Raw genomic sequence first — 26,362 nt, 5'->3', positions numbered from 1 at the left:
CGCTCTCCACCCCTCCAGGCAATGGGGCTGGTGTCACCCTCACCCCAGGTCACAGGCAGGGTGGGGGAGTCCTGAGCAGCAGCCAGGAAGGTACAGTGTTGGGGGGTTCTGGCCGAGGGCCTCTGTTGACTTGCCTGCAAGGTGGCCACAACTGGGGTTCACCTCTGGGGCGTTGGGAGGCCCCCAGGCACTTGCCCATTGCACCGGACATCTGGGCCTACCTCCCGCTGCTGCTCCCCATTCACACCTTCCTCACTGTCCTCCACCCCTGAGCTATGAGGCCAGGGAGGGCTTAAGGGGGAGACATTTGTAGATGCTGAGCGCAGGGCTCACAGACACTTGAAGCTCCACAGGAGCAGTGCCCCTCCCCACCCTGGCCCCGTTTCCCAGGCCCTTCTGGGTGCGGGGCGTCAGTCACTGCTAATGTTGGTGTGATGTTGATGTTGATAATGTTGGTGTTTTCTGCACACTTACTGTGTGTCAGGCCCTGATCATGGCTCCATGCAGATAAATCAGGCTTTGTGATGTGGAGTTGGAGCTTTTACAATTTCTGAGCGCAGAGAGGTGCAGCGACTTGCCTAAAGTCACACAGCAAGGACCCCACCTGCCTGGCCGAGGGTTAGCCTGGCCCAGCTGCTGGGGTGTCTGGGCAGAAAGGGTTCCTCAGGGATAAGCGGGGTCTTTTCTGGCCCAGGGCACTTGGAGAAGCAGCAGTGTCCCTCCAGTTAGTAGAGAAATTTTCCTTCCCCCCCAGCCCCCTCAGATGGAGCCGGGACCCAGGTGCCCAGGTGGCCCCTGGGGTGTCATGGTCAGTGGCAGGGAGGCTCCAGCAGAGGCTTCAAGACCTCCTGGTGGGGCGGGATTCACAGCATCACATCCCATCACATCCCTCTTGTGGGCCTGGAGCCATTTGCTGGTTGGCGATTGTCTCCTGCGTTATCAGAGCATTAATTGTGCTAGAATGAATTAGCGCCATTAGGATAAATTGCTGCGGCCGGCAGCCTCTTTCTTCACGCTCCTGTCATGCTTTGTGCCGATCGGATGCCTTTGTTCTTTCATAAATGGAGCTGCCAGGAGCTGGGGCCTCCCTGGGTGGCTGAGGCCCACCTGGGCGGGAGAGTGGGGTGGGGAGAGGCAAATGCCCAACCCCAGGACTCTAGCCCCCGAAGTCCCTGAAAGCAGGGGCTTCTCACTCCTTCTCCGGAGCTGGCCACTGAGGCCAGGAAGTCCCTGCTGTCTGCACAAGGGCCCACAGCTTCAGGGCCCCCTCTCCACTCTGAGTAAGCTGCAGAAGCACCCGAACTTCTAGAAACAGGCCGGCAAATGGGCCAACCCCAGGCCTGTGTGCTGCACACCCCCAGGCTACCAGCAGTGCTTGCTCCGGCCAACCCCACAGGCAAGGGAGGTCACAGAGTGTCAGGCCGCCCATTCATCCCAGGGGCATGAGTCTGGGGCGCTCCCAGCCTGCCGTGGAGCCTCCCATGTGGGCGCACTGATGAGAGACCACACCATGAGGGTTCGCCCCGGGGCTGGTTCTGTGTCTGAGCCCCACGGCCATGACAGATGAGTGCCCGCCGGCCCATCTGTCCTTACAGCTCCGTGGGGGCCCGGAGCTAGAATCCAGGGGTACAGCTGAGCAGTGGGTGGGTAGGGGCGGGGCGGGTATCTGGAGGAGGAGCTGGGAAGGGGGCGAGGTGACGATCTGGGGGGTTGGCGGAGGGTGAGGTGGGACAGCTGCTCTCCACGGGTCTCGTACCCCCCGACACAGACACTGTCCTGACCTCAGGGCAGAGGTTGCCACCCTGGCCTGCACGTGGGGGCCCCGACAGGTTTCTTAGGTGGTCTGGGCTCAGGCTGCCTGCTTGGCTGTCAGGAGAGCCCCATGGGGCACACTCCCCACCCCGCAGGAGCCTCTGAGGGAAGATGATTGGCTGGTTGCAGGCACCTGCCCACCTGTGCCTCGTCGGCCATTGCCGCTTTAATCGGGTTGACAAGCTCCTCCTGCAGGCCAGGCCTCGGGGCCCACCCTCAGCACATCCCTGAACTTCAGAACCCCGAGAATGGGGGTTTCCTAAAGGAGGGGGACCAGGCACGGGGGCGGCCATGCAGAGGCCAGGGCGATGTCTCCCCTGGGGGTCCTGGCAGGCAGGCCCGGGCAGCAGGCAGCCAGGTGACCCCCAGGCATGGGAACCGGTGCCGGGCTTGGGGTGGGCACAGGGGTAGGGTATGTGCATCCCTGGGGGATGCCCTGCACGTGGCCGCCCCCTCGAGGCCTCTGACCACATGAGGAGCTGAGACTCCACCTGGTCCCCGCTGCACCGGCCCCCGTGGCTGCACTAGTTCTGGGAGGGTCAGGGGGCCAGTGGAGGGTGCACCGTGAGGGGACAGCGCCTCACAGCTCCTCTGGGGCTGTGTCCTCAGGTTCCCTCGGAGACATGGAGGCCAAAGAAGAGGCCCTGGCCACAGACACCAGCCTCCCAGAGCGGGAGGCCACAGCGCTGGAGCCCGAGCCCACAAGCCCTTCCAGTCCAGGTGAGTCGGGCGGCGGGCCCCACAGGTCTGGCCCCAGCCCCCTGGACTGCACCCCATCCCTGCCACTTCACATGAGCCGGTGCCCAGCGAGGACTCAAGTTTCCACACATGTGAAATGGGCGTTGTGCTGAGAGGTGCCCGTGGGCTGGCTGAGCCCAGCAGAGCCAGGAGAAGGCGTGGAGGAGGTCGGGGATGGGGGTCTGGAAAGCTGAGCCCTTCATGGTGCAGATGGGGAGAGCGAGGCCCAAGGGGGAGGGTCTAGTCTACTCTGAGTCGGGGTCACGTGGGCACTGAGTGACCTCCCAGACTCAGTGAAACAGGGATGCTTGCCTCAGCACATGTGGGGCTCCCTTTACAGACGAGAGAATGAGGCCCCGAGAAGCTGAGTGATTTGCCCGGGGTGACCCCGCCTGTAAACTCCCAAACAGGATCCCACCCTAGGTCTGGATTCAGGTGAACTCCCCACCCCTCTGCCGGCTCCCCTCCCCACCCCACCCTACCCTGGGCACCTGGAACCTTTCCTTGGACCCTCCTGGTGGCAGCGTCCTAGGGGTTGGGGATGTGTTTCTGAAGCTGAGGACAGGACTTGGGAAGAGAGATTCCCACACACACCCAGGGGTGGACTAACTGACAACAAGGAGTCTCCTCTGGCCAGGTCCCTGGAAAGGCCTCGAAGTTAGACCAGCCTCTTGGGCCAGCCACGTCCTCAGATTGCCCCAGAGACCCCCAGGAGGAAGGGCCTCCCTGAGTTGGAGGCCCTGGGGGAGGTCATTGCCCTCACCCCTGTTTTCCAGAAGAGGGACCTGAGACTGGGGGGCGGTTAGTAGGTTTGGGGGTGGGCTCTGAGTCCTGCTCACCTCACCCCCACCCCCTCTGCCCTGCTAGCCATGGGTGAAAACCTCACTCCCATCCCCACTGTGTGCCATGAAGCCCCTTGCACAGAGGTGGAGTCACCCCCAGGCCATAGTGTGATGGGGGAGACAGTCACAGGTCTGAGTGGTGCTGTGACCGGGAGTGAAGACGAGATGGGTGGGGAAGCAGTGAGCAGACCTGCGGGACGTATGGAGCTGCCCGTGCAAAGGCCCTGGGGTGGAACACAGAGGGACAACAGGACAGCCCGGCAGGGCTGGGGCTGAGGGTCTAAGATTCCAGACGGAAGGTGAGGGGGCTTCCCCTGTGGACCCCCCACCCTGCTAAGGTGCCAGTGTCAGAGTCTCCCTGGGATAACCACAGGCCCCCAACAGGCCCCATCCTCTGAGACCTGCCGCCTGTGTGCCTTTCCCCAGCACAGCCCATTGGGGTCCCGGCCCCTGCAGTGAGGCCAGGCCAGCAAAACTCGAACCCAGGGCCAGGGCTCCCGTCATCCTCAGCTCCCCTGGCAGTGGGCAGAGCAGAGGGGCACAGGCCTGGACTCTGGCACTCTGGTTCGTGACTGTTTCTGTCTCTGCCTTCATCATCTCCATCAGTCGCTTAGCACTGCAGCCAGCACCTGCCCCGCCCACCCCAGCCCAGCCCCAGCCCTCTCTGAGCCTTGGTTTCTACATCTGTAACTGGGCCTGAGCCCCTCAATGGCCCAGGGCGTGGCGAGGGGCCTCCTCCACCACCTCCATCACCATCAGGTGCTGCGAGCTCATGGGGGCCTCGCTCTCCAGAGGGCCAGCGGCTGGTTCCTGGTGGACTTTGCCCCAGGGAGCCGGGTCCCTTATCTGATCTGGGAGCTGGGCTGCATGGAGTGGGGGCGGGCCCGGGGAGGAGCTGGAAAAAACAGTCGGGGTTGCACCTGGCACAGACTGTGGTGATAACGCGCTGATGGGCTCGATAAGACGGCAGGAGCAATGTCTGCCTGTCGGGCGGGCCCAGCGTGGCTCCCGCGCAGTGGCTGGAGCTCAGATGCCAGCCGCGTTGATTTATAGCCAAAAATAATAGGACTTTTATACCGTGTGATTGATTTATTCGATGTTAATCACAGCCCTTATCGCAGTATTAATAATCTGCCTGGTGCATGACGTCACCAAGGGGGGGGCTTTTATGGGACCTCATTGATTGGGGGCCGCGGTGGTTATCGGTCCAGCAGGGAAGGCAAATATGCCCTTTGGGCTGGAATTGGGTGCGGGGCTTGGCGGAGGGGCCCCCAGCTGCCAGCCGAGGAGACCAGGAGCCGGGCCGCGCGTGTGCCCGCTGGCCTGGGCGTGCCAAGAGGCCATCCACACTCTAATTATTAACAGCAGCAGGGAGGGCGCCTATCACTTCTGCAGTTAATGAGGGGCTGAGGGTTTGTTTTTTTTTTAAGGCCGGGGGGCAAAACTGAGATGTCTGATTGCACCCCCAGCTTGAAGAAACCTGGATGAGGGGGGCACTGCGGCCACACGCTCAGCCACCTGGCTTCAGTATCCCTCGCGGCCGCGGGCCAGGGTGGGCAGACACCTCGGTGTCCTGAGGCTCCAGGGAACCTACTGGTCTCCTTTCCACAGATGCTAATCCTCCACCCCCTCCACTGCCACTGGCCCCCACATCCCCAGGAGGCCCCGAGGAGCCGGAGCATCGGGAGCCAGAGATGAGGCCGGAGGAGGAGGCGGCCAGCAGCCCCTGGAGTGGGCCAGGTAAGCGTGCCTGCGACCAGGTCCGGCAGCGTCACCTCGCAGGGCGGCCCTGGGGCCCAGCCAGTGGGGAGTCCTGAGAACCAGCCACCTGATGGCGTGGGGTGGGGCGCGGTGAACAGGCCAGGCACACTAGCCGGGAGGTGGGTGGTGAACCCTCGGGCCCAAGCCTGGCGTCTGTTCAGAAGTCCATCTGGCCTGTGGGTCCGCAGGTTCCCTGGAGGGGGCACTGAGCTGTGCCGACGCTCAGAGCTAAACCAGGGCCCCTCGCAGTGGACGGGCCTCTGAGGGTTCCTTGGAGGCAGGGTATGGTCTGGCTGGGACAGCGGTGCAGCCATGAGATGGGAAGGGCATCCGCCAGGCGGGAGCAGCAGAGCCAAGACAGGGTGGCGGGGGTGTGGATCTGGAGCTGCCCGCCTGCCAGGCCCTTGCCAGCCAGGAAGGGGCTCCAGCCTTGGTGGGTGGGAGGGGAGACAGGAGGTGGCTCCAGCCCCCAGGTTCCTGGATGAAGGGAATGTCTTTGAAGTGGTTCTGTGCCTCCCAGCACTGCCCCACCCCACCCCTACAAAATTCCAGTTTGTAGCTGGAATTGTGAGCTTGGGGCCCACCAGGCTCTCCCCAAGGTGCCCCATTTCCACCAGCTTGAGTCGCACTCAGGCTGGGCGCGTTGCCTGTTGTGATTCCTAATCAAAGCTGATGCGGCTCAGGCACAGCGTGGCTGGCCGTTGGGGCCCCGTGTGGGGGCCACTAGGTGAGGGAGGGTGGGCGTGGCCCTGGTGGAGGGCGGGCGTTGCCCTGGTGAAGGCAGGGCCTGGACAGAGGCCGCACTCCTGGGCCAGGCGCGCGGCCACGTAGCGTGTATTGCGCACCAGCTGTGTACCGGACGTCAACGCTGAACAGACAGGCTCCTGGGGAACTGTGACACCAGCGCAGCCAGCAGTGTGGGGAGGGAGGTCGCGGGGGACATACGGCGAGGGCCTCAGCTTGTGGGGGCCGGGAAGACCTCACCCTGGCAGAGAGGACCCCCATGGTCTCCCAGGGGTGTTAGAGATGCTGTCCAGCAGTTCAGTTCGAGCAGCCCTGTGGACCTCATGTGATCCCGAGGTGCCAGCGAGAGAGGGCTGGGTTGATTAGTGATGTCTGCAGGGCTCCCTGCTGACTTCACACACCTCTTTGCCGTATGTGCACATCTGAGGCCCAGAGAGTGGGCTTGGCCGCTGGTCACAACCAGGATGGGGACCGTGACCACAGCCTCAAAGCCAGGGCGGGTCAGTCCACTGAGAGCATGGATGGGCCATGGAGTGCCCTGGGTCAGACAGGCAGGGCCCCCATGCTAGCCCAGCATTAGCACGGCCACTGCACTGCCATCAGAACTCCTCGGCCGCCCCCACCTCACCTTGGTGACCCAGTGACAGGCGAGGAGGGGCCCCAGGAGCCCTGGCCGGCTGTGCCCCTAGCATGTCTTCTCCACACAGTGCACCTGGCCAGGGACAGGCCTCAGGCCACGTGTCTACATGGCCCGCACCACCAGTCGGGCCCGGCTGAGCGGGACACCCACCTGCAGGGCCAGGCCTCTCCACACAGGGGACAGAGCCATGGGGCTGGGGCCCACTCTGCTGCCCCAGTTTCCCCAGGTCTAGGGCGAGGTAGCAACATGGCACCGGCAGACTCCAAGTCAGCCCTGCTTTGGCCCCATGGCTCCCACAGTCCAGGGACCACCACCAGTCCAGGGATTGGACCCTGGGCAGGTGGGGGCTGAGGCTGCAGTCTGGAGTGTGACCGCGGGGACAAAGGGGCCAGCTGTCCTCACACCAGCCCCTGAGGCAGGCGCAGAGCAGCTCTGGGGCCGGTCCACGTCACTGCCTGGAGGCAACACACCAGACTCCAGCCTGGCTCTGGAGGTCGGGCTGTGCGTGTGTGGACGCCAGCCCAGCTGTCCTGCGTTGGCCCCCGCCCACCGTGCAGCCTTCTTAGCATCCGCATCCATGTTCTACGGACAAGAAGGCAGAGGCCCCTGGAGACCAAGGCCTGGCCCCAGGGCGGCTGTGGGGGCCGTGGCTCGGGTGGGTGCACCCAGGACTTCCTGCGCTATTTGCATCTTCGGGGGGCCACTGGGGGCTCCCTGTCAGCCCCCGCAGATAGGAATTTCTGTGTAGTGGGCAGCGATGGGCCGATAAGCGGCCGCTGGCCAACCGCCGTGGTGGCCGTCCTCTATCAGACCCCAAACAGGCCACACTTATCGCCTGGCCGGGAAGCCAGAGGCCCCGTGGGCTCTTATCTTGTAGGGGCCGCCCCGCTAGCGATGGGAGGCAGGCCTTGCCGGGGCCGGCTGGATCGGCATCCCCAAGGGCAGTGCCCGGCCCAGGGTCCAGCCAACCAAGGGAAAGGGGTGTGCAGCCACGCCTTCGCCAGGTCCTGCTGCTCTGGGGGCTCCCTGGCCCCTCCTTCACAGTCCCTCTGACCCCTGCCTGTGCTCGTCTCCCCCTCCCCATCTGAGCATCTCTTGACATCCAGTTGTTCCTCCTGCCCCACCCCACGTGAGGACTGCCACCCTGGGGACCTGGCTCGTCAGGCCGGGGGGTGGGGGAAAACCTGCCTTTCCCTCCGGGATGGGGGCACCAGCTGGGATCATGCGCACCCTGTCCTGCCTGGCTCTGGGGGCCACTGGCTGGACCCTGAGCCTCAGTTTCCCATGTGAGGCCTGGGGCTCGCACACACCTGGTGCGGCCCCAGCAGGGGGTTGCCCCCTGCCTCACCTTTTTGGCCACTCTCTTCTGCTGGCCAGGACAGCTCTTGGGTCAGACCCATGCCAGGTGGGGGCCGAGACCGCAAGGTCCCAGGGCAGGTGACTTGACCTGGCAGAGAGGCTGGGCCACACGCCTCTCTCCAGCCGTGCGTGGGTCTGGTGCAGCTGCCCTTCCTGCAGGGGTCCAGGCCCCAAGCAGAGACCCCAGGAGAAACCCCCAGCCCAGGCAGAAGGGAGGCTTTCCAGCCCCTCTTCCTGTGGGGCCCTGGATGTGCACCACACACACAGCAAAGTCTGGGCCACAGGGTGTGTGAGGGGCCTGTCAGCTCCAGCCTCGTTACTGCCCCCACACCAGCTCCCCCAGTCCCCACCACAACCCCAGAGCTCCAGAAACAGGTGGGGAGGCTCTCCGGCTGTCGCTTCGCTTTAGACGTCATGAGCATCATCAGCCCCGCTGGCTGCTTCTCAAGTGCGACTGCTTCAGGCGGGAACCCCGTCCAGCGCCGGTTGTGCTGAGCGGCCTGAGGCCAGCTTTGCTGAGCGACTGCGGACAGGTTGCTTGACCTCTCTGGGCTTGGTTTCCTCATCTTTATAAGCACACAGAGCAGAGCCAGCTCCCCACTCAGTGAGGTCAATCTGCCAGGATGGCCTGGGCCTCTCTGGGTCAGGGAGGGTCTGAGGGGGAAGCCGCTGTGTGAGACCACGGAGCAGAGAGGAGCCCCTGCTGGTAACGGGCACCTTGGTCAGGGGTCCCCACTGACCGTCAGGAGCCCGGGGTCTGGACTGCGTCCACAGAGAGGTCGCTCCCCTCCTCCGAGCGGCAGGGGAAGCAGCACTGGCGGTGAGGCTGGTGCGGAGGCCACACCAGGTGGACAGGGGCACCCCCATCCTCATGGAACCCAAACACCACCAGCCCCATGGGCTGTCTAGGAGGGGAGGGTTCTCACGAGAAAAGTGACCCCGAGGGGCTTGCAGGCACGAAGGCAATAAGGTCAGCAGGTCCGCGTGGATGTGGGAGAGGAGAGTGCCAGCCGGAGGCACAGCCCACTCCAGGACTCCAGGGTGCTGAGCAGGGTGCTAGGGGAAGGGTCTGGTCCCAAGAGAGGGGGTCCCTTGGGGCTGCCACTGGGAAAGTGAATGAGAGCAGAGCAAGGGACCCACCCCTGGCCTTGAATCTGTGGGGCAGCTACAGTCTGCAAGGGGGAGGGGGTGTTGGGCAGGGGGCTGCCCTGCCTGGCACTGTCCTCATCTCCCATTGAGCCACCAGCCCAAGTGAGAGGGTAGAGAAGAGGGGCGGACGGTAGGGACCCGGGGAGCCGGGTGTTTTTATCTTTGAAATGACCTTGTTTGTGCGAGGGGCTGGCTGTCTAGAATTCCGATATGCAGATGGCTGGAGCTATAATCTGAAATCCCCACCTCGCATCTGTGACAGCCCTGCCCTGCCTCTGCTCCATGGCCCCAGCAACAAGCTCCCCCTTTGCCTCCCCAGTTAACGTGCAGGAAAAGCAGCGGGTTGGGCACACAGGCAGCCCCCAAGAGGGCTGCAAGCCCTGAGGGTCCCCTTCAACTGTGGAGGGTCCTGGCCACATCACCCACCTCGTGGCCCCGTTGCAGTGGAGGTTGGCATGACCTCAGCCTCCTAGCTGGGGCATGAGAAACAGAGGGAGGGCAGTGAGTGAGGCTGGGCTGGGTTTGGGTCCCCAGGGACCCGAGAGCCGCCTCTGTAGCCAGACCTCGTGGGGGGTCCCCCCCGCCAGGGACTTACCTGGGGCAGACCACATGAGCACGTACCCGTCCTGCCCAGGAGGCAGTGTGGTCCAGACACCTCTGAGTGCAGGGCTGTCCACCTCAGGGGCAGTGAGTGGCTGGGGAGTGAAGGGGTGAACCTCGGGGACCCCAGGGCTCCCCACCGGCTCTGGTGGCTAGTCTCACGGCCCTGAGGGTAGCCTGCGCTCCACAGATTGCCAGGCCCGTGACCTGACAATGTGGTCAGAGCCCCAGGAACAGGGTCCCTTCACCTATAAGTGTATCATGGCCTGGAGCTCTTTCCTGGTGACCTCTGTTTACAGGACAAAATTCAGATGACCAAGCATGAGGTGTCGCCTTCTTGGTTCTCAGCTTCATCCTGGGCTCTTAAGGCCGAGATGGGAAGGCTGGCCACGTCCCCACCGCACTGCAGGTCAGCAGAGGGGACAGCCAGGTGGTCAGGCCAGGATAGCACCATAGGTGTACCCCACCCCCAAGGTGCAGCCTAAGAATACATTGGAGTGGGCCGAGGGTGTTCAGGTGAGGAGCGGGCACATGCAAATGCCCTGAGGTTTGGACAGCATGGGCGCAGCTGGAGCGGGGTTGGGGAGAGACAGGACAGGCCACGGATGGGTCGGGGTTTGGGCTCAAGGCCATGGACTATAGTGAGATGCCTCCACTGTCTTGGCTGTAACATGGGGTGGGTGTGAAGCGGGGCATTCAGTTGGCCGCTGTGTGGAGAGTGGTCTATGGACAGCATCTCTGGGAGCAGGGGCGGGTGTGGCAGCTGCTGTGCTCCACCTGGGCCCCTGAGCCTCTCCCTCTCTGTGCAGGGTCCCGGGGGTCTGCCAGAGGCCAGGCATTCTTGCCCAGAAGCATGCGCAAGGGCGTCAGGCTGGCCGTCTGGGTGCACTCAGTGGCCTAATCTTGCCGCTCGGGAGTTTCTCTGCAGACCTCAAGGTTTGTTATCGGGCAGCAGCGGTGGGCAGGCAGCTGAGGCAGGACGGCCCATCCTGATGGACAGTGGAGAGATGGGCTGATACGGCCTGGCCGCACGGCCCCTCCCGCCCGCTCGGCATGTGTGGGTGGGAAAAATCATTTCAGCTATTTTGTGTTATCACTAGGCCTGGCGTTGCAGCCCAATAGGCCCATTTATCTTAGATTAGCGGGCAGTGGGGAGGGGCGCAGGAGGGGGCGACGGCGGGTGGGGGGTCAGCCTGGGGTCAGCTCCAGAGACCAGAGCCGGGAGCTCTGTCCGGAGCCACCTCCTCTAGGTGTTCCACACCAGGTGACCCCAGAGAGATGCGTTCCCTGAGACCGCCCCCGTCCCCCGTCCAGAGGGCCCTCCACCCATCCTGACCCCCTGCACAGTGGGGTGCACCAGGGCTGGAGCAGCGGGAAGGGGGCGCACCAAGGAGGGGTCGTTGGTCTCTGCAGCGGCCGTCCTGCCCACGTGTTTCGCACGCACCGCCAGCTGGACAGGAGAGGTGTGTCTCTGGTGACGTGGGCCGTTAGAAGCAAGGAGTGGGGGTCTGCAGCCCAGGGGTGGGCCAGGGAAGGGGTCGTTTATTCACTCAACAAACCACTGTGCTTCCTGCACCTACTCAGTGCCAGCATCGTCCCGGCCTCCCGGGGGCTGTTGTTCAGATCAGGGAGACAGAGACTAAATAATACAGAAGTAAAAGCGTCACATGTGCAGGGGAGAGGGGGTGAGGCTCTGGATGAACTGAGGGGCAGTTCCGAGTCGGGTGGCCTGAGCCGCGTTTGAGCAAAGACCAGAAAAGTGAGGGGAGCCAGCCGCCGTCTGGGGACCGCTGACAAGGACAGTCTCAGAGAGCAGGGGGATCCCACTCTGTAGGTAGTTTTCGTGGAAATGGGGTTCAGGGTCCCGGGCTTTGGCTGGCTCTGACCCTGACGGGCCCTCTTGAGTTCTTCCCTGACCCCCTCTCAAGCCCCCTCCCCAGGGCATCAGTCCCCAGGCTAGGGCAGCGGCCTGATCCCCCGGCCAGCGGGGCCCTGTGGGAGAACCCTGGAGCCAAGGCTGAGCTGGGGCCGTGAGCCCGAGGTCCCTCCTTATGGCTGGCCTGGCCCACATGGATGCTGCATCGTGTGCCGCCCAGAGGGCACCAGAGGCCCAGGTGCCAGGCCACACACAACACCCCAGGAGGGCCCTGAGCAGAGGGCCTGCGCCCCCTCCACCCTGAAGGGAGCTGAGGCCATGGCCCATCCCCCCAAACCAGGCTGCTGACCCCTCAGCCCTGAGTAGCCCCTTCCGTGGTCAGTGGTCCTTCAGCCCGGCTGGTAGAAGCCGCCCTTTGGCCCAGTTCTGACTTCAACCTCCGCCCCAACAAAGGCCCGGGCCTCGGGTCACTCGGGGGGCCAGGAGCCATGAGTGGGGCTGGCAATCCTCGGGCCACTCTTTAGCAAGACTTGCCCACCACCCCGTTGGACTTAGCTGCCACACAGCCTGTCCACTCACTCGCTCCCCTTTTCATTCATTGGGCACCTACTGTGTGCCAGTCTCTGTCACGGACCCTGGGGAGCCCAGCCCTCCCGGGGCCGCAGACTCTGCGCAGAGCAGTCAGCAGGGGCCCAGAAGCTAAGCAGGGAAGGCGACCGAGAAGGGGCACACACGGTGAGGGCTGCGGGCCTCTTGCCCTCGGGGATCTGCACCGGGAGCTCCACGGCGGGGAGCCAGCCCCGTGGGCACCGGGGAAGCCTGCCCACCCACGCAGGGCCCGGCGGGGAGACCGCGTGGGCCGGCCCAGCGGCCTTGTGGCCAATGGATGTAGGGGCTCTGATGTGGACACGAGAGACCCGTGAAAAGGCTGATGCTGAGATGTGGCGGCAGGCGCCGTGCCCCGTGTATCAGGCGAGGACACTGAGGCCCAGAGAGACACGGGGTGACCAGAGCTGGGCCCTGCAGTCCCACCTCCCAGCCCTGCCCCACGGGGTTCTCTGGGCCCCGTGGTGGGTGGGTGTGGACCCTGTCCCGGCGGAGATGTAGGGGGCGCGGGGAGCCCTGCAGGGAGTGTGGCCAGGCCCAGATCCCCCTCTCCCGGCCACGGGTGGGGGCCCAGGCCTGGCCGCTGACCTCACCGCCTTCCGGGAGTGGCTATCTGCGGCTGGGCCGCCTATCTCTGCCGCGGGTGCTAATCGAGCTGGCTTCCTCCTCCGCCCTCCCGCCGGCTTCCTGCCCTGGCTGCCCCCAACCCCGAGGCTGGGCGTCTGAGTGTCCGCCTGTCCCGCCAGGGCCTCCAGACGTCAGGGGTGCGGGGCCTCCCAGTCCCGCCTGGAGCCCCTGGAGAGGGCAGCCCCTCCCGGAAGCATGCTTCCTCGTCCTCCTGGGCCCACCGTGGCCTGGGGCACCTCAGCTCGCCTCCCCCCACCACCTCCCGTGGAGTGCGCAGGCCGCACACAGGATGCCCGACGCCAGGCCGGCTTCACGGCAGGCGGTCAGGGCTGCGCCGCACCGTCACTGTCATCAGCGCCTTCGCTGGCGAGGGACCTGCATGGCTGCAGTTACTGCCACCAGCACTGGTGACTGTCCAGCTACTCCTGGCTGGGGGGCCACTGACCACGGGCATCAAGACAGACTGACTTCTCGCCGTCCCCACTCCTACTGGGATGTGTGGCCTGGCACCTGGGCCTCGTGTCTGAGGGATGGGGGACCGGACTCTCGGGCCATCTGGAGGAGCCAGGAAGGCTGACGATGGTGGGCGGGGTGGCAGAGCAGTGTGTGCCTGCACGGGGGCACCTAGGGGTGACCTGGGGCTTACGGCCCTGGGGGCAAGGGTGACTGGGGCAGGACCGCCCTCATGCCCAGCTCTGTCTGTCTTGGGATCTCCCCACAGCCCAGGGAGCCGGCGACTCCGGCTGGCCCACCTGACAGGTGAGGAAGGCAAGCTGCAGAGGGTCAGCCAGACCAGGAGGGGAGCTGCCCACCAGGCCTTCCCGATCTAACAGTGTCCCTGAGCCCCTCCCACGTGGCGCTGGGCTTCTTATTTATTTATTTATTGTTAGTGCTCTGTCTGCGCGCTAACTTCTTATTTCCTCACCGTGTGTTTCCATTACTATGGCAGTGGACGCAACCGATAAGATCAGTGCCTGGAGATGGGACAAAGGGGCTGCCATCGGCTCGAGGGCTGGTCATATCCTGCCCGAAGGGGCCGAGCTGGGCCTGAAATGAGCGATGCTATCAGGGCATATTGTATGTGGGGGGGGAGGGGTCCTGCCGCCTTGGCCACCCCTCCCCCTCCAGACAGAGCCTCAGTGTCCACCCCTCCTCGACCCCATCCCCATCCCCACACACACGCCCCTCTGCTAGGTGGTCCTGGCATCTAGCCAACCAGCGCAGGTCCCAGGTCCACTGTGGTCTCTGTGGGGCCGGGAGCTGCTGGGTGCAGTGGGTGCCAAGTTGGCCACCGCAGCCCCATGAGTGCTCACACACGCCTCGGTGCTCAGGCCAGAGCCGCCTGGGCCCCTCAGGGCACTCAGATGCCCCTGCCTTGACTCAGCAGTTCAACTTCTAGGAATTTACCCCAGAAAAAAATAATCTCAAACACAAACAGGCGTAGGGCGGCGTGGTGGTGTGGATAGTCATCACCGCGTGCGGAAGATAGTAAGCCATCAATGTTTTTATTTCTGCTGCTCTGCAAAATGTCCACACGAGAGGGGAGAAATGATTCCCAAAGAAACGGATTGCGCACAGACGCCCTGCCGCGCTGTGTGTGTGCCTGCTGCCGCCGCCGCCACCTCCCCGGTCCCGGGCCTTTCTGCCTCCCCTGCGGGCCTGGGACCTGGCAGAGAGGGCAGGAGCCGTCACCTCGGCAGATGAGAGGGGTGCGGGTCCCAAGGCAGAGAGCTGGTGGAGCCCAGCCGTGGGGTGCCTGTGGAGGGTCAGCGGGGGCACCCTGGAGGCTCCTGGGCAGAGGCTCAGGGAAGGGCGCTATGTCTGGAGCTGGGGCCAGCCGGGGCCCACTGTGTGCAGGAAGCAGGGCCCTCTGTCCTCTAAGTCGCCTCTTCCTCAGCCCCTGCCCCGCCCTACCCACCCCCACCCCCCCACCCCACCCCCGCGCACGCGCGCGCGCGCACACACACACATACAGGGGCAGGAAGAATAGAGCGCTGGACAGGAATCAGGGGCTGGGCTTGAACTCAGTCACCACCACACTGTGTGACCAGATCCCCTCTGACCCTCGGTCTCTACCTCAGTGAACGCAGAGAATCGCCACCCCCCAGGGCACGTGGTAGCTTGAGGACTGAGTCATCCATGTCCTGGGAGCAGGCGTCTGCAGGTCCGCATGGCTCCTGAGAGGGGCTCACAGTTCCTGGGACCGGCCTCATGCTGGGTCATCCTCAGGGGCCCCGGGCCAGTGCCCCAGAGCCCTGGGGCCTTGGGTGACACAGCCCTCCCCAGGCTCAGCCTCCTCTGTGGGCGGAGTGGCCCAAGGGTGCTCACACAGGGTGTGCCAGTGCTTCTCCCAAGGGAGATTCTTACTCCCTAGGGGCCAGCCCTGCGGGGTGGTGTGGTGTGGCAACTTCCTCGGTGATGTTGGCCAACCTCAGTGCCCACCACTGCCCTCAGGGCCGGAGTGGGCCCCTGCCAGGCTGGGGTGGTGCCAAGGATCCTGTGGTGGTGCCCTGGCAGTGGCAGGGTGGGCACCCTCCCTTTACCCTCTCAACCACCCAGCCTTGGCCTAGAGCCTCAGCTCCCTTCATGCCCACCACTCCTGCCCATTCACAGTAGAGAGACAGGGCCCAAGGGGCAGGTGGGTGGGGCCCCGGGTCACAGGGGGCGGTGGGGCCAGCCGGGCCAACTGAGAGGTGGTGAGCTGGAAGCCGGCCGGAAAGAAAGGCCCTCGGTGGCATTGGCCCCTGGAAAACAGGGCCGGGGCCAGGAGGCCCAGGCTGATAGGAGCCTGATAAGCTATTTGCACAGGAGGTATTTTCCTTACCTTATCACAGGTCCTGCTTCAAGCCCACCCCTCCAGGACCAGGCAGGGCTGGGGAGAGCCAGGGACCCCCGCCCACCCGGTTTCTCAGGCCACAGGATCTCTCCCGAGATCAGAGTCCCAGGGCCCGGAGCTGCTGGGGCCCTCTGCCCACTCCACAGATGGGAAGGCTGAGGCCTGGAGACCAGGACAGTTCTTTTTTTCTTTTAAGCTTTTCGGGAAGGCTGGAGAGACTGTGTGGCCACCTACTTTGAGGTCCTGGGGCCCCATGGGCCGGTGGGCAAGGGGGGTCCATCAGAACCCTGGTGTGGAGCCAGCCCCGCCCTGCACTGCTGTGCTGGCTCTCCCCAGGCAGTCCCAGTCTGCCATTAGCCGGGGCCAGGGTTCAGCCCGATAGAGATAGGCTGTTGTTCTGTGTCAAAAAATCAATAATCCCAGTGATGTCCCAGTGATAGGAAGAGAAGTTCACAGCACCAGCTGGCGGGGGTGGGGGACAGGGGCTCAGCACCTGGGGGCTGGCGTCACCCACTGGCAGGGGGGGCCAGTCCACAGTGGACTCCAGGCCCAGGGGCCAGTGTGTCCCCTCCTCACCCATCCCACGTGCCAGCTCTTCACAGATGGGAAGCGGGAGCCCCAGGGGCAGCTCTGGGCCTCCATGCATCTGGGGTCTCAGGGCAGGTGTGGAAGGGCATGGGGGGCACGCCCCACCCCAGCCCCACACGACCAGCTGCCCCTCTTCCCAGACCTATGGCTTATCAGCAGGGCCCGGGTGCTCAGCCCCAGGTCCGCCCCCCTGCCACCATCCTGCAGACAGATGCCCACAGGGTGGGCTGCACCTAGGCGCCGGTGCCCCCTCCCCAAGGAGTACATTCTAGGGAGAGACTGAGAGTCACTAAAATGCACACGTGGGCCCCTTGGCGCAGGATGCAGCTTAGGGCACAGTGAGCTGGTGGAGGCGCCCCTGCTGCACGCATGAGGGGACTTGGGAACAGAGGCCCCCAGCTAGAGTGTCCAGGGTCCTGCCCCCTGAAGGGCCCTCCCTGACCCAGGCCCTGTGGTGCCTAGCACCACCAGCCCACAATGGATGGGCCTGCGTGCCGCCCCACCAGCCCCCTCTGCCGTCGGCTCTGGGGAACCTGCCTGCCTATCGGCTCCACCCCAAGCTAGGCAGGCCCCGTGAGACACAGACACCCAGGCGGCAGGTGTGGGGGCAGGTGTGCCCCACCCCAAGGGAGGGCTTGAGAGGGGTCCTCTGGGTCTGAGCTCCAGCCCTGCCCCCACCACCGGCTGATGTGAGTGCAGGGTCTGTGGGCAGCTTCTTGGGAAGGAGCCTCTGGGCTCAAAGCCCTTTGAAAACCTCTGGCCTGGAATGAGAAGGCCACCTCATTCCAGGGATGCTCATTCTCTGTGCAGCCTGGAACTCGGGGCACCAGGCCAGCAGACAAGTGGGAGACCCCTGAACAGCAGTGTGCACTGGGGCATGCAGGGGCCACGGGGGCAGCTCTCAGGAGTCCTCTCATCTGACTTTCCCTGTCAGTGAATCGGTGATCATCTTGGTCACGGCCACAGCTCCAGAGCTGGGCCCTTGGTAACGTGAACTACACAGCAGAGATCTGGTGGAGCTCAGCCCCCAGAGCGGGTGTGGGATAGGGTGGTGTCTGAGGCCGAGGAGTGGCAGGCAGCATTGGGCTCCAGCAGGTCGTGGTCCCATGGGAACCAGAGCCTGGCTCTGTCTCAGCATCCAGTTACCCCCACGAGGCCAGAGACCCCGGTGTATACCGTACAATTCTTAACTCATTGCAGCCCGACACCGTTTTCATATGTGCCCCCAGCTCCCAGCTCCTCCATTTGTTTCTGCTGGTTCTAGGCTCTCCTGCCAGGGTCCAGGTACTCTAAGGAGCTCCCTGGGGGCACCCAGGCTGGAGGCAGAGGGGAAACCCTCATCCGGCCCCAAAGAGCCACTAATACTCCAAGCACTCAAGTGGCTTTGCTCTGAGCTAGTGTCTCCCTGAGCTGTCTTATGTAGAAGGCACACTTCAGGTTATTCCTTCCATCTTGGCCATGCCGCTGCTGTGGGCCCAGGGTTCCAGGGCTGGGCCTGTGTGCAGGACTGGTGTCAGGATGGCTTCCCACCCCACTCAGCTCCCCTATGGAACAGGGACAGGATCATGCCTAGGGCCTGGAGTGCTCAGCCTCTCCTTCTGCCGGCTTTGCTGTGAGTGAGAGCATACTGCCTGGGTGGGGTCACAGGTTTGGGTCAGGGGGATCTGGGCTTCACCCTCCTGTGCTGCTTGCTGGCCCTGTGACCTAAGAGCATCCCCTGACCTCTCCAAGACATGTTCTCCTCGCCTTGCAATGAGTGGCAGAAACAGACCCCACCAATTTTACCCCAGAGCTTAACCATGTCCTTTGGACACTTTGTCCTCGTGAGTCACAGCTGGGAGCCTGAGTCTGTCCAAAAGGCACCATGGTCTCTAGGTCACTAGCGACAGCAGGTTAGGATCAAGCTCCGCCCCTTTTAGTTTCCTGATGTCGGATTCAGGTGTGGCCTGATCCAGGCCATCTTCTGGTCCTGAGGCCTAGAGAACGGGACAGCTTAGAGAAAGCCACCAAGCCTGTCAGCAGCCAGGGTGAGAGTCTTGCCGCCACCCAGCCTGGGGCACCAGCCCGGGTGGGAGAAGCCACATGGCTCCAGCAGGTGTGTGGGCCTCCTGCGGAGCCGCTGGCTGCCCACCATGCACTTTGGCCTCACTGGCTCACCCAGGCACATCCCACAGCACTGCTCGTGCCGCAGGACCTGGGTCCCCCTCCTGGTCTGTCCCCAGTCCCCTCCTCTGGGCCGTGTTGCCCCGTCTGTAAACAGGAATCAAAAGCAGGTCAGCAGGAAGGACCTAGAGTGGGAGCGTTCCGAGGAGATGATGGGAGTTTGCCATCCACCAGCCCAGTCTGCCCCTCCAGCCAGATCACAGGAGAGCCACACACAGGCAGGGCCTCGGCACCGGCATAGACAGACCCTCCCCTCCCAGCCCAGAGACTTCATAGCCACAGAGCAGGAGAGAAGGTGACCAGCTCCAGGTCTTGCATGTCCAGATTGGCCCCCACAGCCTTGGTGGTGCCCACCTGACCTGGTCAGGCTAACCCCACCGCCTGGCCTGCTGTGTGACCTTGAGGGAGGTGCACACCCCCTCTGGGCCTGCTTGCACATTGGTGCAGGACGTGCTGCTCTGGGACCAGGCCCTTGGAGACTTCCAGAACCTGCCAGGGTGGAGCCTGCTCACTCTGGGGTTTTCTTCATCTCCCTCTCACTCCTTCTCTCCCTTTTCTGACTTTTATCAAAGGCAAACAGCGTGATCCCTGAGATAGGGCCGCTCCCGACAAAGCTGGGGCCAGCTGGCCCCCGGGAGCCGCAGGGCGGGGCCGGGCGGGAGCGATGAGGCCGATTAGATAAGTGGGTTCTGGCAGTGACCCCAGGGTGGGCACCCACACACTGATCCCAGAGCCCACCATTCAGGGCGGGGACTGCCGGGCGGCTGGCCTTTGTACCCTGGAGGCCACTGGTCATTAGCACAAATGGAGCCCGGCCCCTGGAAGGAGGGGCCAGCCAGCAGGGCGCGGGGCAGGCCTGAGCTCACAGACACTCCTGCGGACATCAGGGCCCTTTGGTCAGAACTGCCAGGCGGCCAGCAGACCGTGGCTCAGCCGGACCTGGGGGTGGCTGGGCTTGTGGGCTCTGGAGCCAGATGGTCTGGGTTGGAGCCCCGGATCTTCCCTCAGGAAAGAGCTCGGGTCTGGCCAGATGACTGCAGCCCTTGCTGAGCAGCCTTAAGCAGGTTGCTCAAGTTCTCTGGGTCACTCCAGAAGCGCAGGCAGACCAGAACCTCCTCACTGTTTGTTTTGCCTGTTGTTGAAGGAGGCCGCCAAGGACTCCAGGTTGTGGGACAGAGCTGGGGGCAGGGCCGAGTCTGAGGACAGCTCTCTGCAGCCCTGGCAGGACCAGAGATGTGGAAACACCCAGGCGCAGGGGAGGGGGCATGCCGGGCCCACGTGCTGACCGTCACCATCTTTACTCTCTGAGCCACCAGCCCAGCAGGTGACCCGAGGCTCAGCGAGAGCCAGGCATCACTGGACTGGCCCGTCTGTAGACTCCAGACCCGTGCTCCCAGCCGCCACCCTATCTGCTGGGCTCCCACACTGGTCCTGGGGTAGCCATGCCCAGTCCTGCCTCCTTTCTCTGGCCCCTCAGGATGCCATTGAAGCAGTTTGAGACCAAATAGATGTTTAAATCATGTAAATATGCAAAGGCTGAATTTTCTCATCAGAACTCTCACACATGCTTTGGGGGTGAAATTGAATCCGAGCGTGGCACGTTTGTTCTGGAAATAATGTGTGAGGGGTTATTTGCCAGAATAAATTAGTCTCTGTCCCGACACTGCCAGTAGTGATGGCCCGACCCCCCTGGGGAGGCCCACCCAGGCCACACAGGACTGCCCCTCCTCCACACCAGGAGGAGCCAGCCCGCAACCGGAGAGCAGGGGCTGCCCACTGCCCGCCACCGCCCCACCCCCCCGCCCTCCAGCAGCCTCTCCCTGCCCTCTCTTCTCTATCGCCTCCTGCCTCCACCCAGAAAGACCCAGAAAAGGGTGTCAGGGCCCTGACTGGGAGTGTGCTAGGGCTCTGGTCAAATCCCACCAGCCAGCTGTGTACCCTGGGCCGGTCTTTTAACCTCTCTGAACCTCAGTCTCTTCTCCTGTACGCCTGGGTGGGGGGGTGGGGACAGCTTCAGCGTGGCTGGGAGGAATCCCTGTGATTTATGGCAGTCGTTTGGCTAAGGCTCAAAAACAGAAGCCGGAAACTCCATTAGGACCACATTAGTTCTCAGAGCAGATGGCATTGTTCCCCCTGTCCAGCTGTGGGGACGGGGCCATGGTAGGTAAGGCAGGGAGGCCTCTGCCAGGACCTTGCTGGAGCTGGAGTCCTAGCTGCCCTGCTTGCTCCAGCTTCTCTGGAGCTGGGAGGAGGAGATGGAGACATGGTCACAGGAGACTCCCAGGGTGGAGGACACTCCACCTGGAAGCCGACCCTGATTGGCCCACCAGTGGCACTGCCACCGCTGTCCATGTTTCCTGGGAGTTCTGAGGACAGAGGATGTGCCACCCTCAGCTCTGCCCCAGGTACCTACCTGGGGTTTTGTTAAGTCCAAAGACAGTTCCAGTCCCACCTGGCCAGGCCTCACACTGTGGCTTGAGCACTCCTGGGCCTCCCTGGCTCCGCATTTCCTGTGAGTGCAGTTGGGAGCTGACCATCTCCAAGGCCACCAGTGTGTAGATCCTCTGGAGCTTTAGGGGGCATTTAAAAATAGCTGTGTCTTCTTGTCTATCACTCACCTGGTCAGCTGCCACCCCCAGCCCCTTCCTTGCTCATTCTTACTGTAATTCATTCTCAGTTTTGAATGGAGCTCTCACCAGAGTACCTAGTCTGCCAGGAGCAGGTGGCCTCACCCCCCCTCACCCCACTTTTTTGGATACAGTTTTATTTCTGGTTGGGAAAGGGTCTCTGATAGGTGCTAACTGGGCTTTAACACCTGCTTGACTTGTGCTTGGGGTTAGGCAGGAACTGGGAGCTGGAAATAGGCTATCTGAGTGGTTGGAAGCTGAACATCACCAGGGCCACCGTGGACAGCCGCACAGGTTGTGTACTACACAAGTGCACTGCGTGAGCTGAGGCTGATATCTAGCCACGTTCGCCCCACCGAGCCAGGCACCTGACTCTGCCCACATGGGGCACCCTTTCTAACGCCCAGCCTCTCGGGGGTAGCCTCCCCTGGACTAGGGAAGTGGGTTCTGATTGACCGCTGCCTGATTCCCAGCTCACATCCCTCAGGTCCCTGGCCTCCATGCTTTTCCCAGGCCTGGGCCTTCCCCCAGCAAGCCCAAAGTGGTGGGTTCTACCTCATCGTGCTGAACGGCTGGCCCTCTTTATCAGGAGCCATCCTCTCTGGTGGTACATGATACCCAGGCGATGGAGCGGCTGCCATGGGAAGCACCAGCCGTGCTGTTATCTGGGAGCAGGGGCCGCCAGCCCTGGGGCACGATTAGGGAACCGGCAGTTTGCTGTGGTGCGGTGTGGGTGGGTGCTCAGCCCCTTCCTTCAGGAGGCCGCCAGGGCTAGAGGGGCTTCAGGATCCCACAGCTGTAGCAAGTCAGGGGCAACTGGGGGCCCCCGGCTGCACCCCTTCCCGCCCGTAGCGGGGCACCTTGCCAGCCACCCCCATCCCCACTGTGTCCCCAGGTCTGGGTGGGACTTGGCCACTCTCGGGAAGACTGAACCGACTTCTTGCCCCTCCTTCCCCAGGGAAGGTGGGTGCTGGCCTCGGATGGACAGCACTGTCTCCTACAGGGGTCCCCAGCCTGACAAACCAGGAACAGGCCCCAGACAGTGAAAGGACTGTCCCTGGCTTGTCTGTGGCCCCAGCAGCAGAACTGAAGCCCAGAGAGGGGCCTGGGCCTCCCTGCTTTAGAGGCTTGAAGGCTCTGGCTGTACGCACATGGGGGTTTGGAAAGATTCCTCCTTGACCCCTGCCTCCAGTGGGGGCAATGGGAGGGACGGGCAGTATACCCTAACCCTGGTGGGCTCCCCCCAGCCTCAGAAGCAGCCCACAAGGGCCCAGCAAGCTCATCATTAGGCAGCCTCTTCTACTCCCCACATTCCCACCCTCTGGGGCCAGCCAAGCAGAGCACCAGAGACCCAGGTACACCCTGGAGAGCAGGGGCCTGTGCTCAGATCCTGACCTCCCGCCGCCAGCCTCACGACCTCTCGGGGCCTGTTTCCTCATCTGTATTGGGGGAGGGAATAAGGGGAAGGCTGACGTCACAGGGCCGTTTGGGCAGGAACAGGTGACTGGGTGCCGGCCAGTACCCTGCGGAGCCCTGGCCAGGACCCAGGCCATCCTGGTGCTCGGGTGGACACAGCCCCTTGTGGGCGGGCCACAGAGCAACGTGCCCCTCCCCACAGGGCCGATAAAGGGCACCGCCTCCTGGCCTCGTCCTGGTCCCCTGCCATCTTATCAGCCCTGGGGAAGACAAGGACCCAGTTAGAACGTTTTAGCCAGGCCTCCTGGCGTATTTGCACGTTATCTGTGCCATTAGGCCGGCAGTTATCTGATAATCAGGCCCATTAAGGCCACAGCCTGCCCGATCAGGGATCCAGGAAGTGGGGCCGACACAGCAGTGCTTGCTTGGGGTCCAGGCCAGGCCACATGAGGCTTCTGTAGGCCCAGGTGGCACCCAAGGAACAAGGTGGCCCTGCCTTCCAGGGCAGAGGGCGTGTGGCCTGGGGAGGGACCGCCCTGTGGGGGCATGGCCACCATCATCCCCTTCCCGGGGAGGACACTGGTTCTAGTGGGCGGGTAACTTGCCACGTGTCTCTCCCAGGGTGGCCCAGGGAAAATCACACAACCTTGGTGCCTTGAAATGTTGGAAATCTACTCTCTCACAGCTCTGGAGCTGGAAGTCCTGCGGCTATGTCATGCCAGTCCCTGCCCCGTCTTCACAGGGGCTTCTTCCTATGTCTCTCTCATGAGATTACCTGTCATTTGCTGTAGGGCCCACCCACAGGTTGCAGCACAGGGTCTTTAGGGGCCGCCCTGTGGTCCACCCCACAAGGTTATGTGGGTGGTGCAGCAAGGTCCAGCTGAGCCTGGGAGCCTGAATGCAAACACTGTGCAACCCTGAAGTCCTGCCCCTTGAGAGGGACTAGGGGGGCTCCCAGCAGAGGCCAGCAGTCCACATCCACGGGACAGAGCCCTGCGGTGGCCGCCCCAGCCACAGGAGCCACCACACCAGCCACTCAGCCTGAGAGCCTTCGACCCCCAGTAGCGCAGCAGACTGCTCAGAAAGGCAACTGCTGACCAAGGGCCACAACAGGAATCCTGTCCAGACCTTTCCAGAAAGTAGGCGGGGGTCCTGCAGGGAGTGATGGCGCCACCTTGGTGCACGCGGTCTGGCTGTGCCAAGGACCTCAGGGGCAGGACACTTAGCTCTTGGCCTGGCTCCCCTGCTGGGCCCTGTGCTCAGGTGCTGAGAATTGACTCACTGAATGTCACCCCAACCCCAGGAGGTGGGAGGTATGCAGTCCCTGACTCAGTGGGAAACCAGCCTTTCCACAGCTGCCTGCACAGGTGCGCCCTGCAGATCTCGGGACTCGAGCCAATGGGAGGGGGCTGGGGGGATGGGAGGTGGGACGGGAGAGGGGGCTCGTCGGCATCGTCGTCCTCGGTGGTGTCGCCCCCATGTAAGGCAAAGGGGGTGACCTGGCTCTGTGTGTGCGCCCTGAGGTGTGCAAGGCACACGCGTCCCAACGTGGCAGCCGTGGTCCCCGAGCTGTGCGCCCACCTGCTCAGATCCAGCAGCAGGTGCCCCTCGCTGTCTGGTTGCTGCAGCTTGCCATCCCCCATAAAAGGTCTGAGCGCAGGGTCTAGCCTGGCCCCCAGGACCCAGCACCACCCTCAGGGCCTAGCCAGGCCACAGGGCCACCACCCGTTGCGCGCCATCCTCTGCCCTCAGTCCCCTGAATGCTTCTGGGTGAAGGGGGCTGCAAGGATGGACTGAACCTGGGCAGTGGGCCCTCCTCACACCTCTGACGTCTCTCCCCGTAGACGAGCTGGAGCCGTTGCTGCAAGACGGCCAGAGGTGCGTGCGGGCTCGGCGCAGCCTCACCGAGGGCCTGTCCTGGGGCCCATTCTGCGGGAGCATCCAGACCAAAGCCTCATCCCCCGGGCAAGCAGAACTGGTAAGTAGCCCAATCTCAGCCGCATAGGCCAAGGCAGTGTCCAGCCTGGGGCGCAGGCCCTTCAATCCTTGAGCCAGGCCTGGACTAGACCCCTGCCCAGGAGCTCCTGCCTCTCTACTTGAAACAGGTCAGGAGATACAGATATGAGGTGCTGGGACCAGAAGGGAAGGGAAGAGGTAACTGTGGGAGCACAGGGAGGGCTGCCTGAAAGAGGTGGTACAGGGCCTATGGGACCTCACGGTGACAAAAGGAGGGCTGCCTGGGGGAGGTGGTGTGGAGCTATAGCCCTCAGGGTGACCAAGGAAGGGCTGCCTGCGGGAGGGTTCTTTAAGTGGGCTTTCAGTGAAGGAGAAGTTGGTGAGGCAGAGAAAGGGAAGGGCGACATGTCACCTGTCTCAGGGCTACTTCTGAGATGCCCTTTCCTTAAGGCGAGTTGATGCGGCATCCTCTCGCAGGGGGCACAAGTGCTCATTTTAGAACCCGTGTGGGTTGGTGTGTGGGTGGTGGATGGGCACCTGCCATGATGGGAATGGGGTGGAGAGGGAGGTTGTGCATGATGAGTGTTCGGGAAACACCTCCAGTTGTGGTGACGCTGGCCTAGAAGGACAGGCAGCACCCAGCTTGACCCCCCAAGTCCAGGGCCCAGCACCGCACATGTGCAGGTGCAGCCATGACCCGGGCCCTTGTGATTGCTGGTGTGGCATTCAGGTGAAGCTGGATCCAGGGTGCTAGCAGGTGCCCTGTGATGCTGGGCCTCTGGTCAGCCTTCAGTGGCACTGCGGGGCCTTGAGGGTGGGATTGCCCCTCTCCCCCTCCCCCAGGCCTAATCAGCTCCAACCCAACAGAGTTCGTTTCTCTGCAGAGGAAACCAGGCCCAGGCACGGGGCCTGCAGCAGGGCTGGCAGGGAGCATGGGCAGAATCCCCAGGCATGCCCTTCCAATGGTGGCTCGCGGCCCCTAGCTACTCTGGTGAGAAGTGAAGCCTGGGCCATGGGTCACGCTGGGGCAGAGGTCTCAGATTCGGGACCCAGGCTTCAGGAGCTTGGAGACGGCTCAGCGAGGTGGTGGGAGGCTGGCCCAGGACACAAAGTGCCCACCTTCAAGGCCAGGCCATCCCCATGGCACAGGATCGGACCCTGGGGTGTCCCACCCTGTGGCCACTTTGCTGTGTGCCCCCCCTCTCTGAGCTGCTGTCTCCTCAGCCCGGGGAACCTCAGGGGGACACACGGGAGTCCCGTAGGGTCCTTGAAGCCTGAGCCTGCACTCCCGGCAGTGAAGAGGGTGGCAGAGCGGCAGCTCGTCTGTAAGGCGGGGAAGCCGGCTTCCTGGAGCTGCTGGGCGGGTTAAATGAGGTGATACATGTGCGGCGATTACCCCAGGCCACGCCTCCAGGGCAGCATGGCCAGCACCCTGTGGAGGGCGACCCTCCTGACCCATGGCCCCTGGCAGGTAGGAAGCAGCGAAAGTTCCAGTGTGGATTTCAGCTCCTTGGAAGGAGCCAGACTTTGGCTCCACTGTGTGATTGAGGCTGTGGTGCTTACCACAGTTCCTATAGGCAGGAAGCTCCCTGTCGCTGGAGGGATGCAAGTAGCAGCCTACCCTCAAGAGGGTAGCTGTTAGGGGGGGCATTGATGGGAGCTCCGTGACGGTCACATCTCAACTCTCAGTGTAGAGAAAAGCCGTGGTGACGGCACCAAGGCAGGCTGACTGGTGCCCTCCGTCTGTCCTAAGCAGGGCCCCACCACTCCCTCTGCTCCTTCCTTGAGGAAGGTCAGCCCCTTTCAAGGGGCAGCTGTGTTTTCCAGACACAACTGCTAGGCGCCCTTTAGACTTGGCCCCTCGTTTTCTCCAGCCCTGCCTGAGGGAGGCATTGCTGTTCCCAATGTCCAGATGAGAAAACTGAGGCCCGAGAGGGTTGGTAATGTGAGGCAGTCACCAGGACCAAAGAGCAGAGACCCCTGAAGGTGGGGCTGGGGGACTGGAGCTCCAGGATCCCCACT

The 26,362-nt window shown here is 63.3% G+C and overlaps 1 protein-coding gene across 6 annotated transcripts in view; it reads left to right on the top strand.

Annotated features, from left to right (window-relative positions):
• The window catches only part of ZFPM1 (zinc finger protein, FOG family member 1), a 61,667-nt gene that overhangs the window by 21,754 nt on the left and 13,551 nt on the right, over window positions 1-26,362 (top strand). For 2 of the 6 annotated variants that reach the window (XM_088830586.1, XM_055412972.2), the window contains exons 2-4: window positions 2,422-2,532; window positions 5,004-5,132; window positions 24,229-24,362. In XM_088830586.1, coding sequence (XP_088686712.1) covers window positions 2,422-2,532; window positions 5,004-5,132; window positions 24,229-24,362 — 374 coding nt within the window. Of the gene's footprint in view, window positions 1-2,421; window positions 2,533-5,003; window positions 5,133-24,228; window positions 24,363-26,362 lie in introns of those variants that run through there. The other 4 variants (XM_088830589.1, XM_088830590.1, XM_088830587.1 and 1 more) reach the window with 3 other exon arrangements.

The sequence above is a fragment of the Moschus berezovskii genome, chromosome 22 (genome assembly GCF_049115385.1).
Source record: "Moschus berezovskii isolate FMDL1 chromosome 22, NW_MosBer_1.0, whole genome shotgun sequence".
Lineage (NCBI taxonomy): Eukaryota > Metazoa > Chordata > Mammalia > Artiodactyla > Moschidae > Moschus > Moschus berezovskii.
The sequence above is the reverse complement of the archived record's forward strand: the minus strand, read 5'-3'. Positions and strand labels throughout refer to the sequence as shown.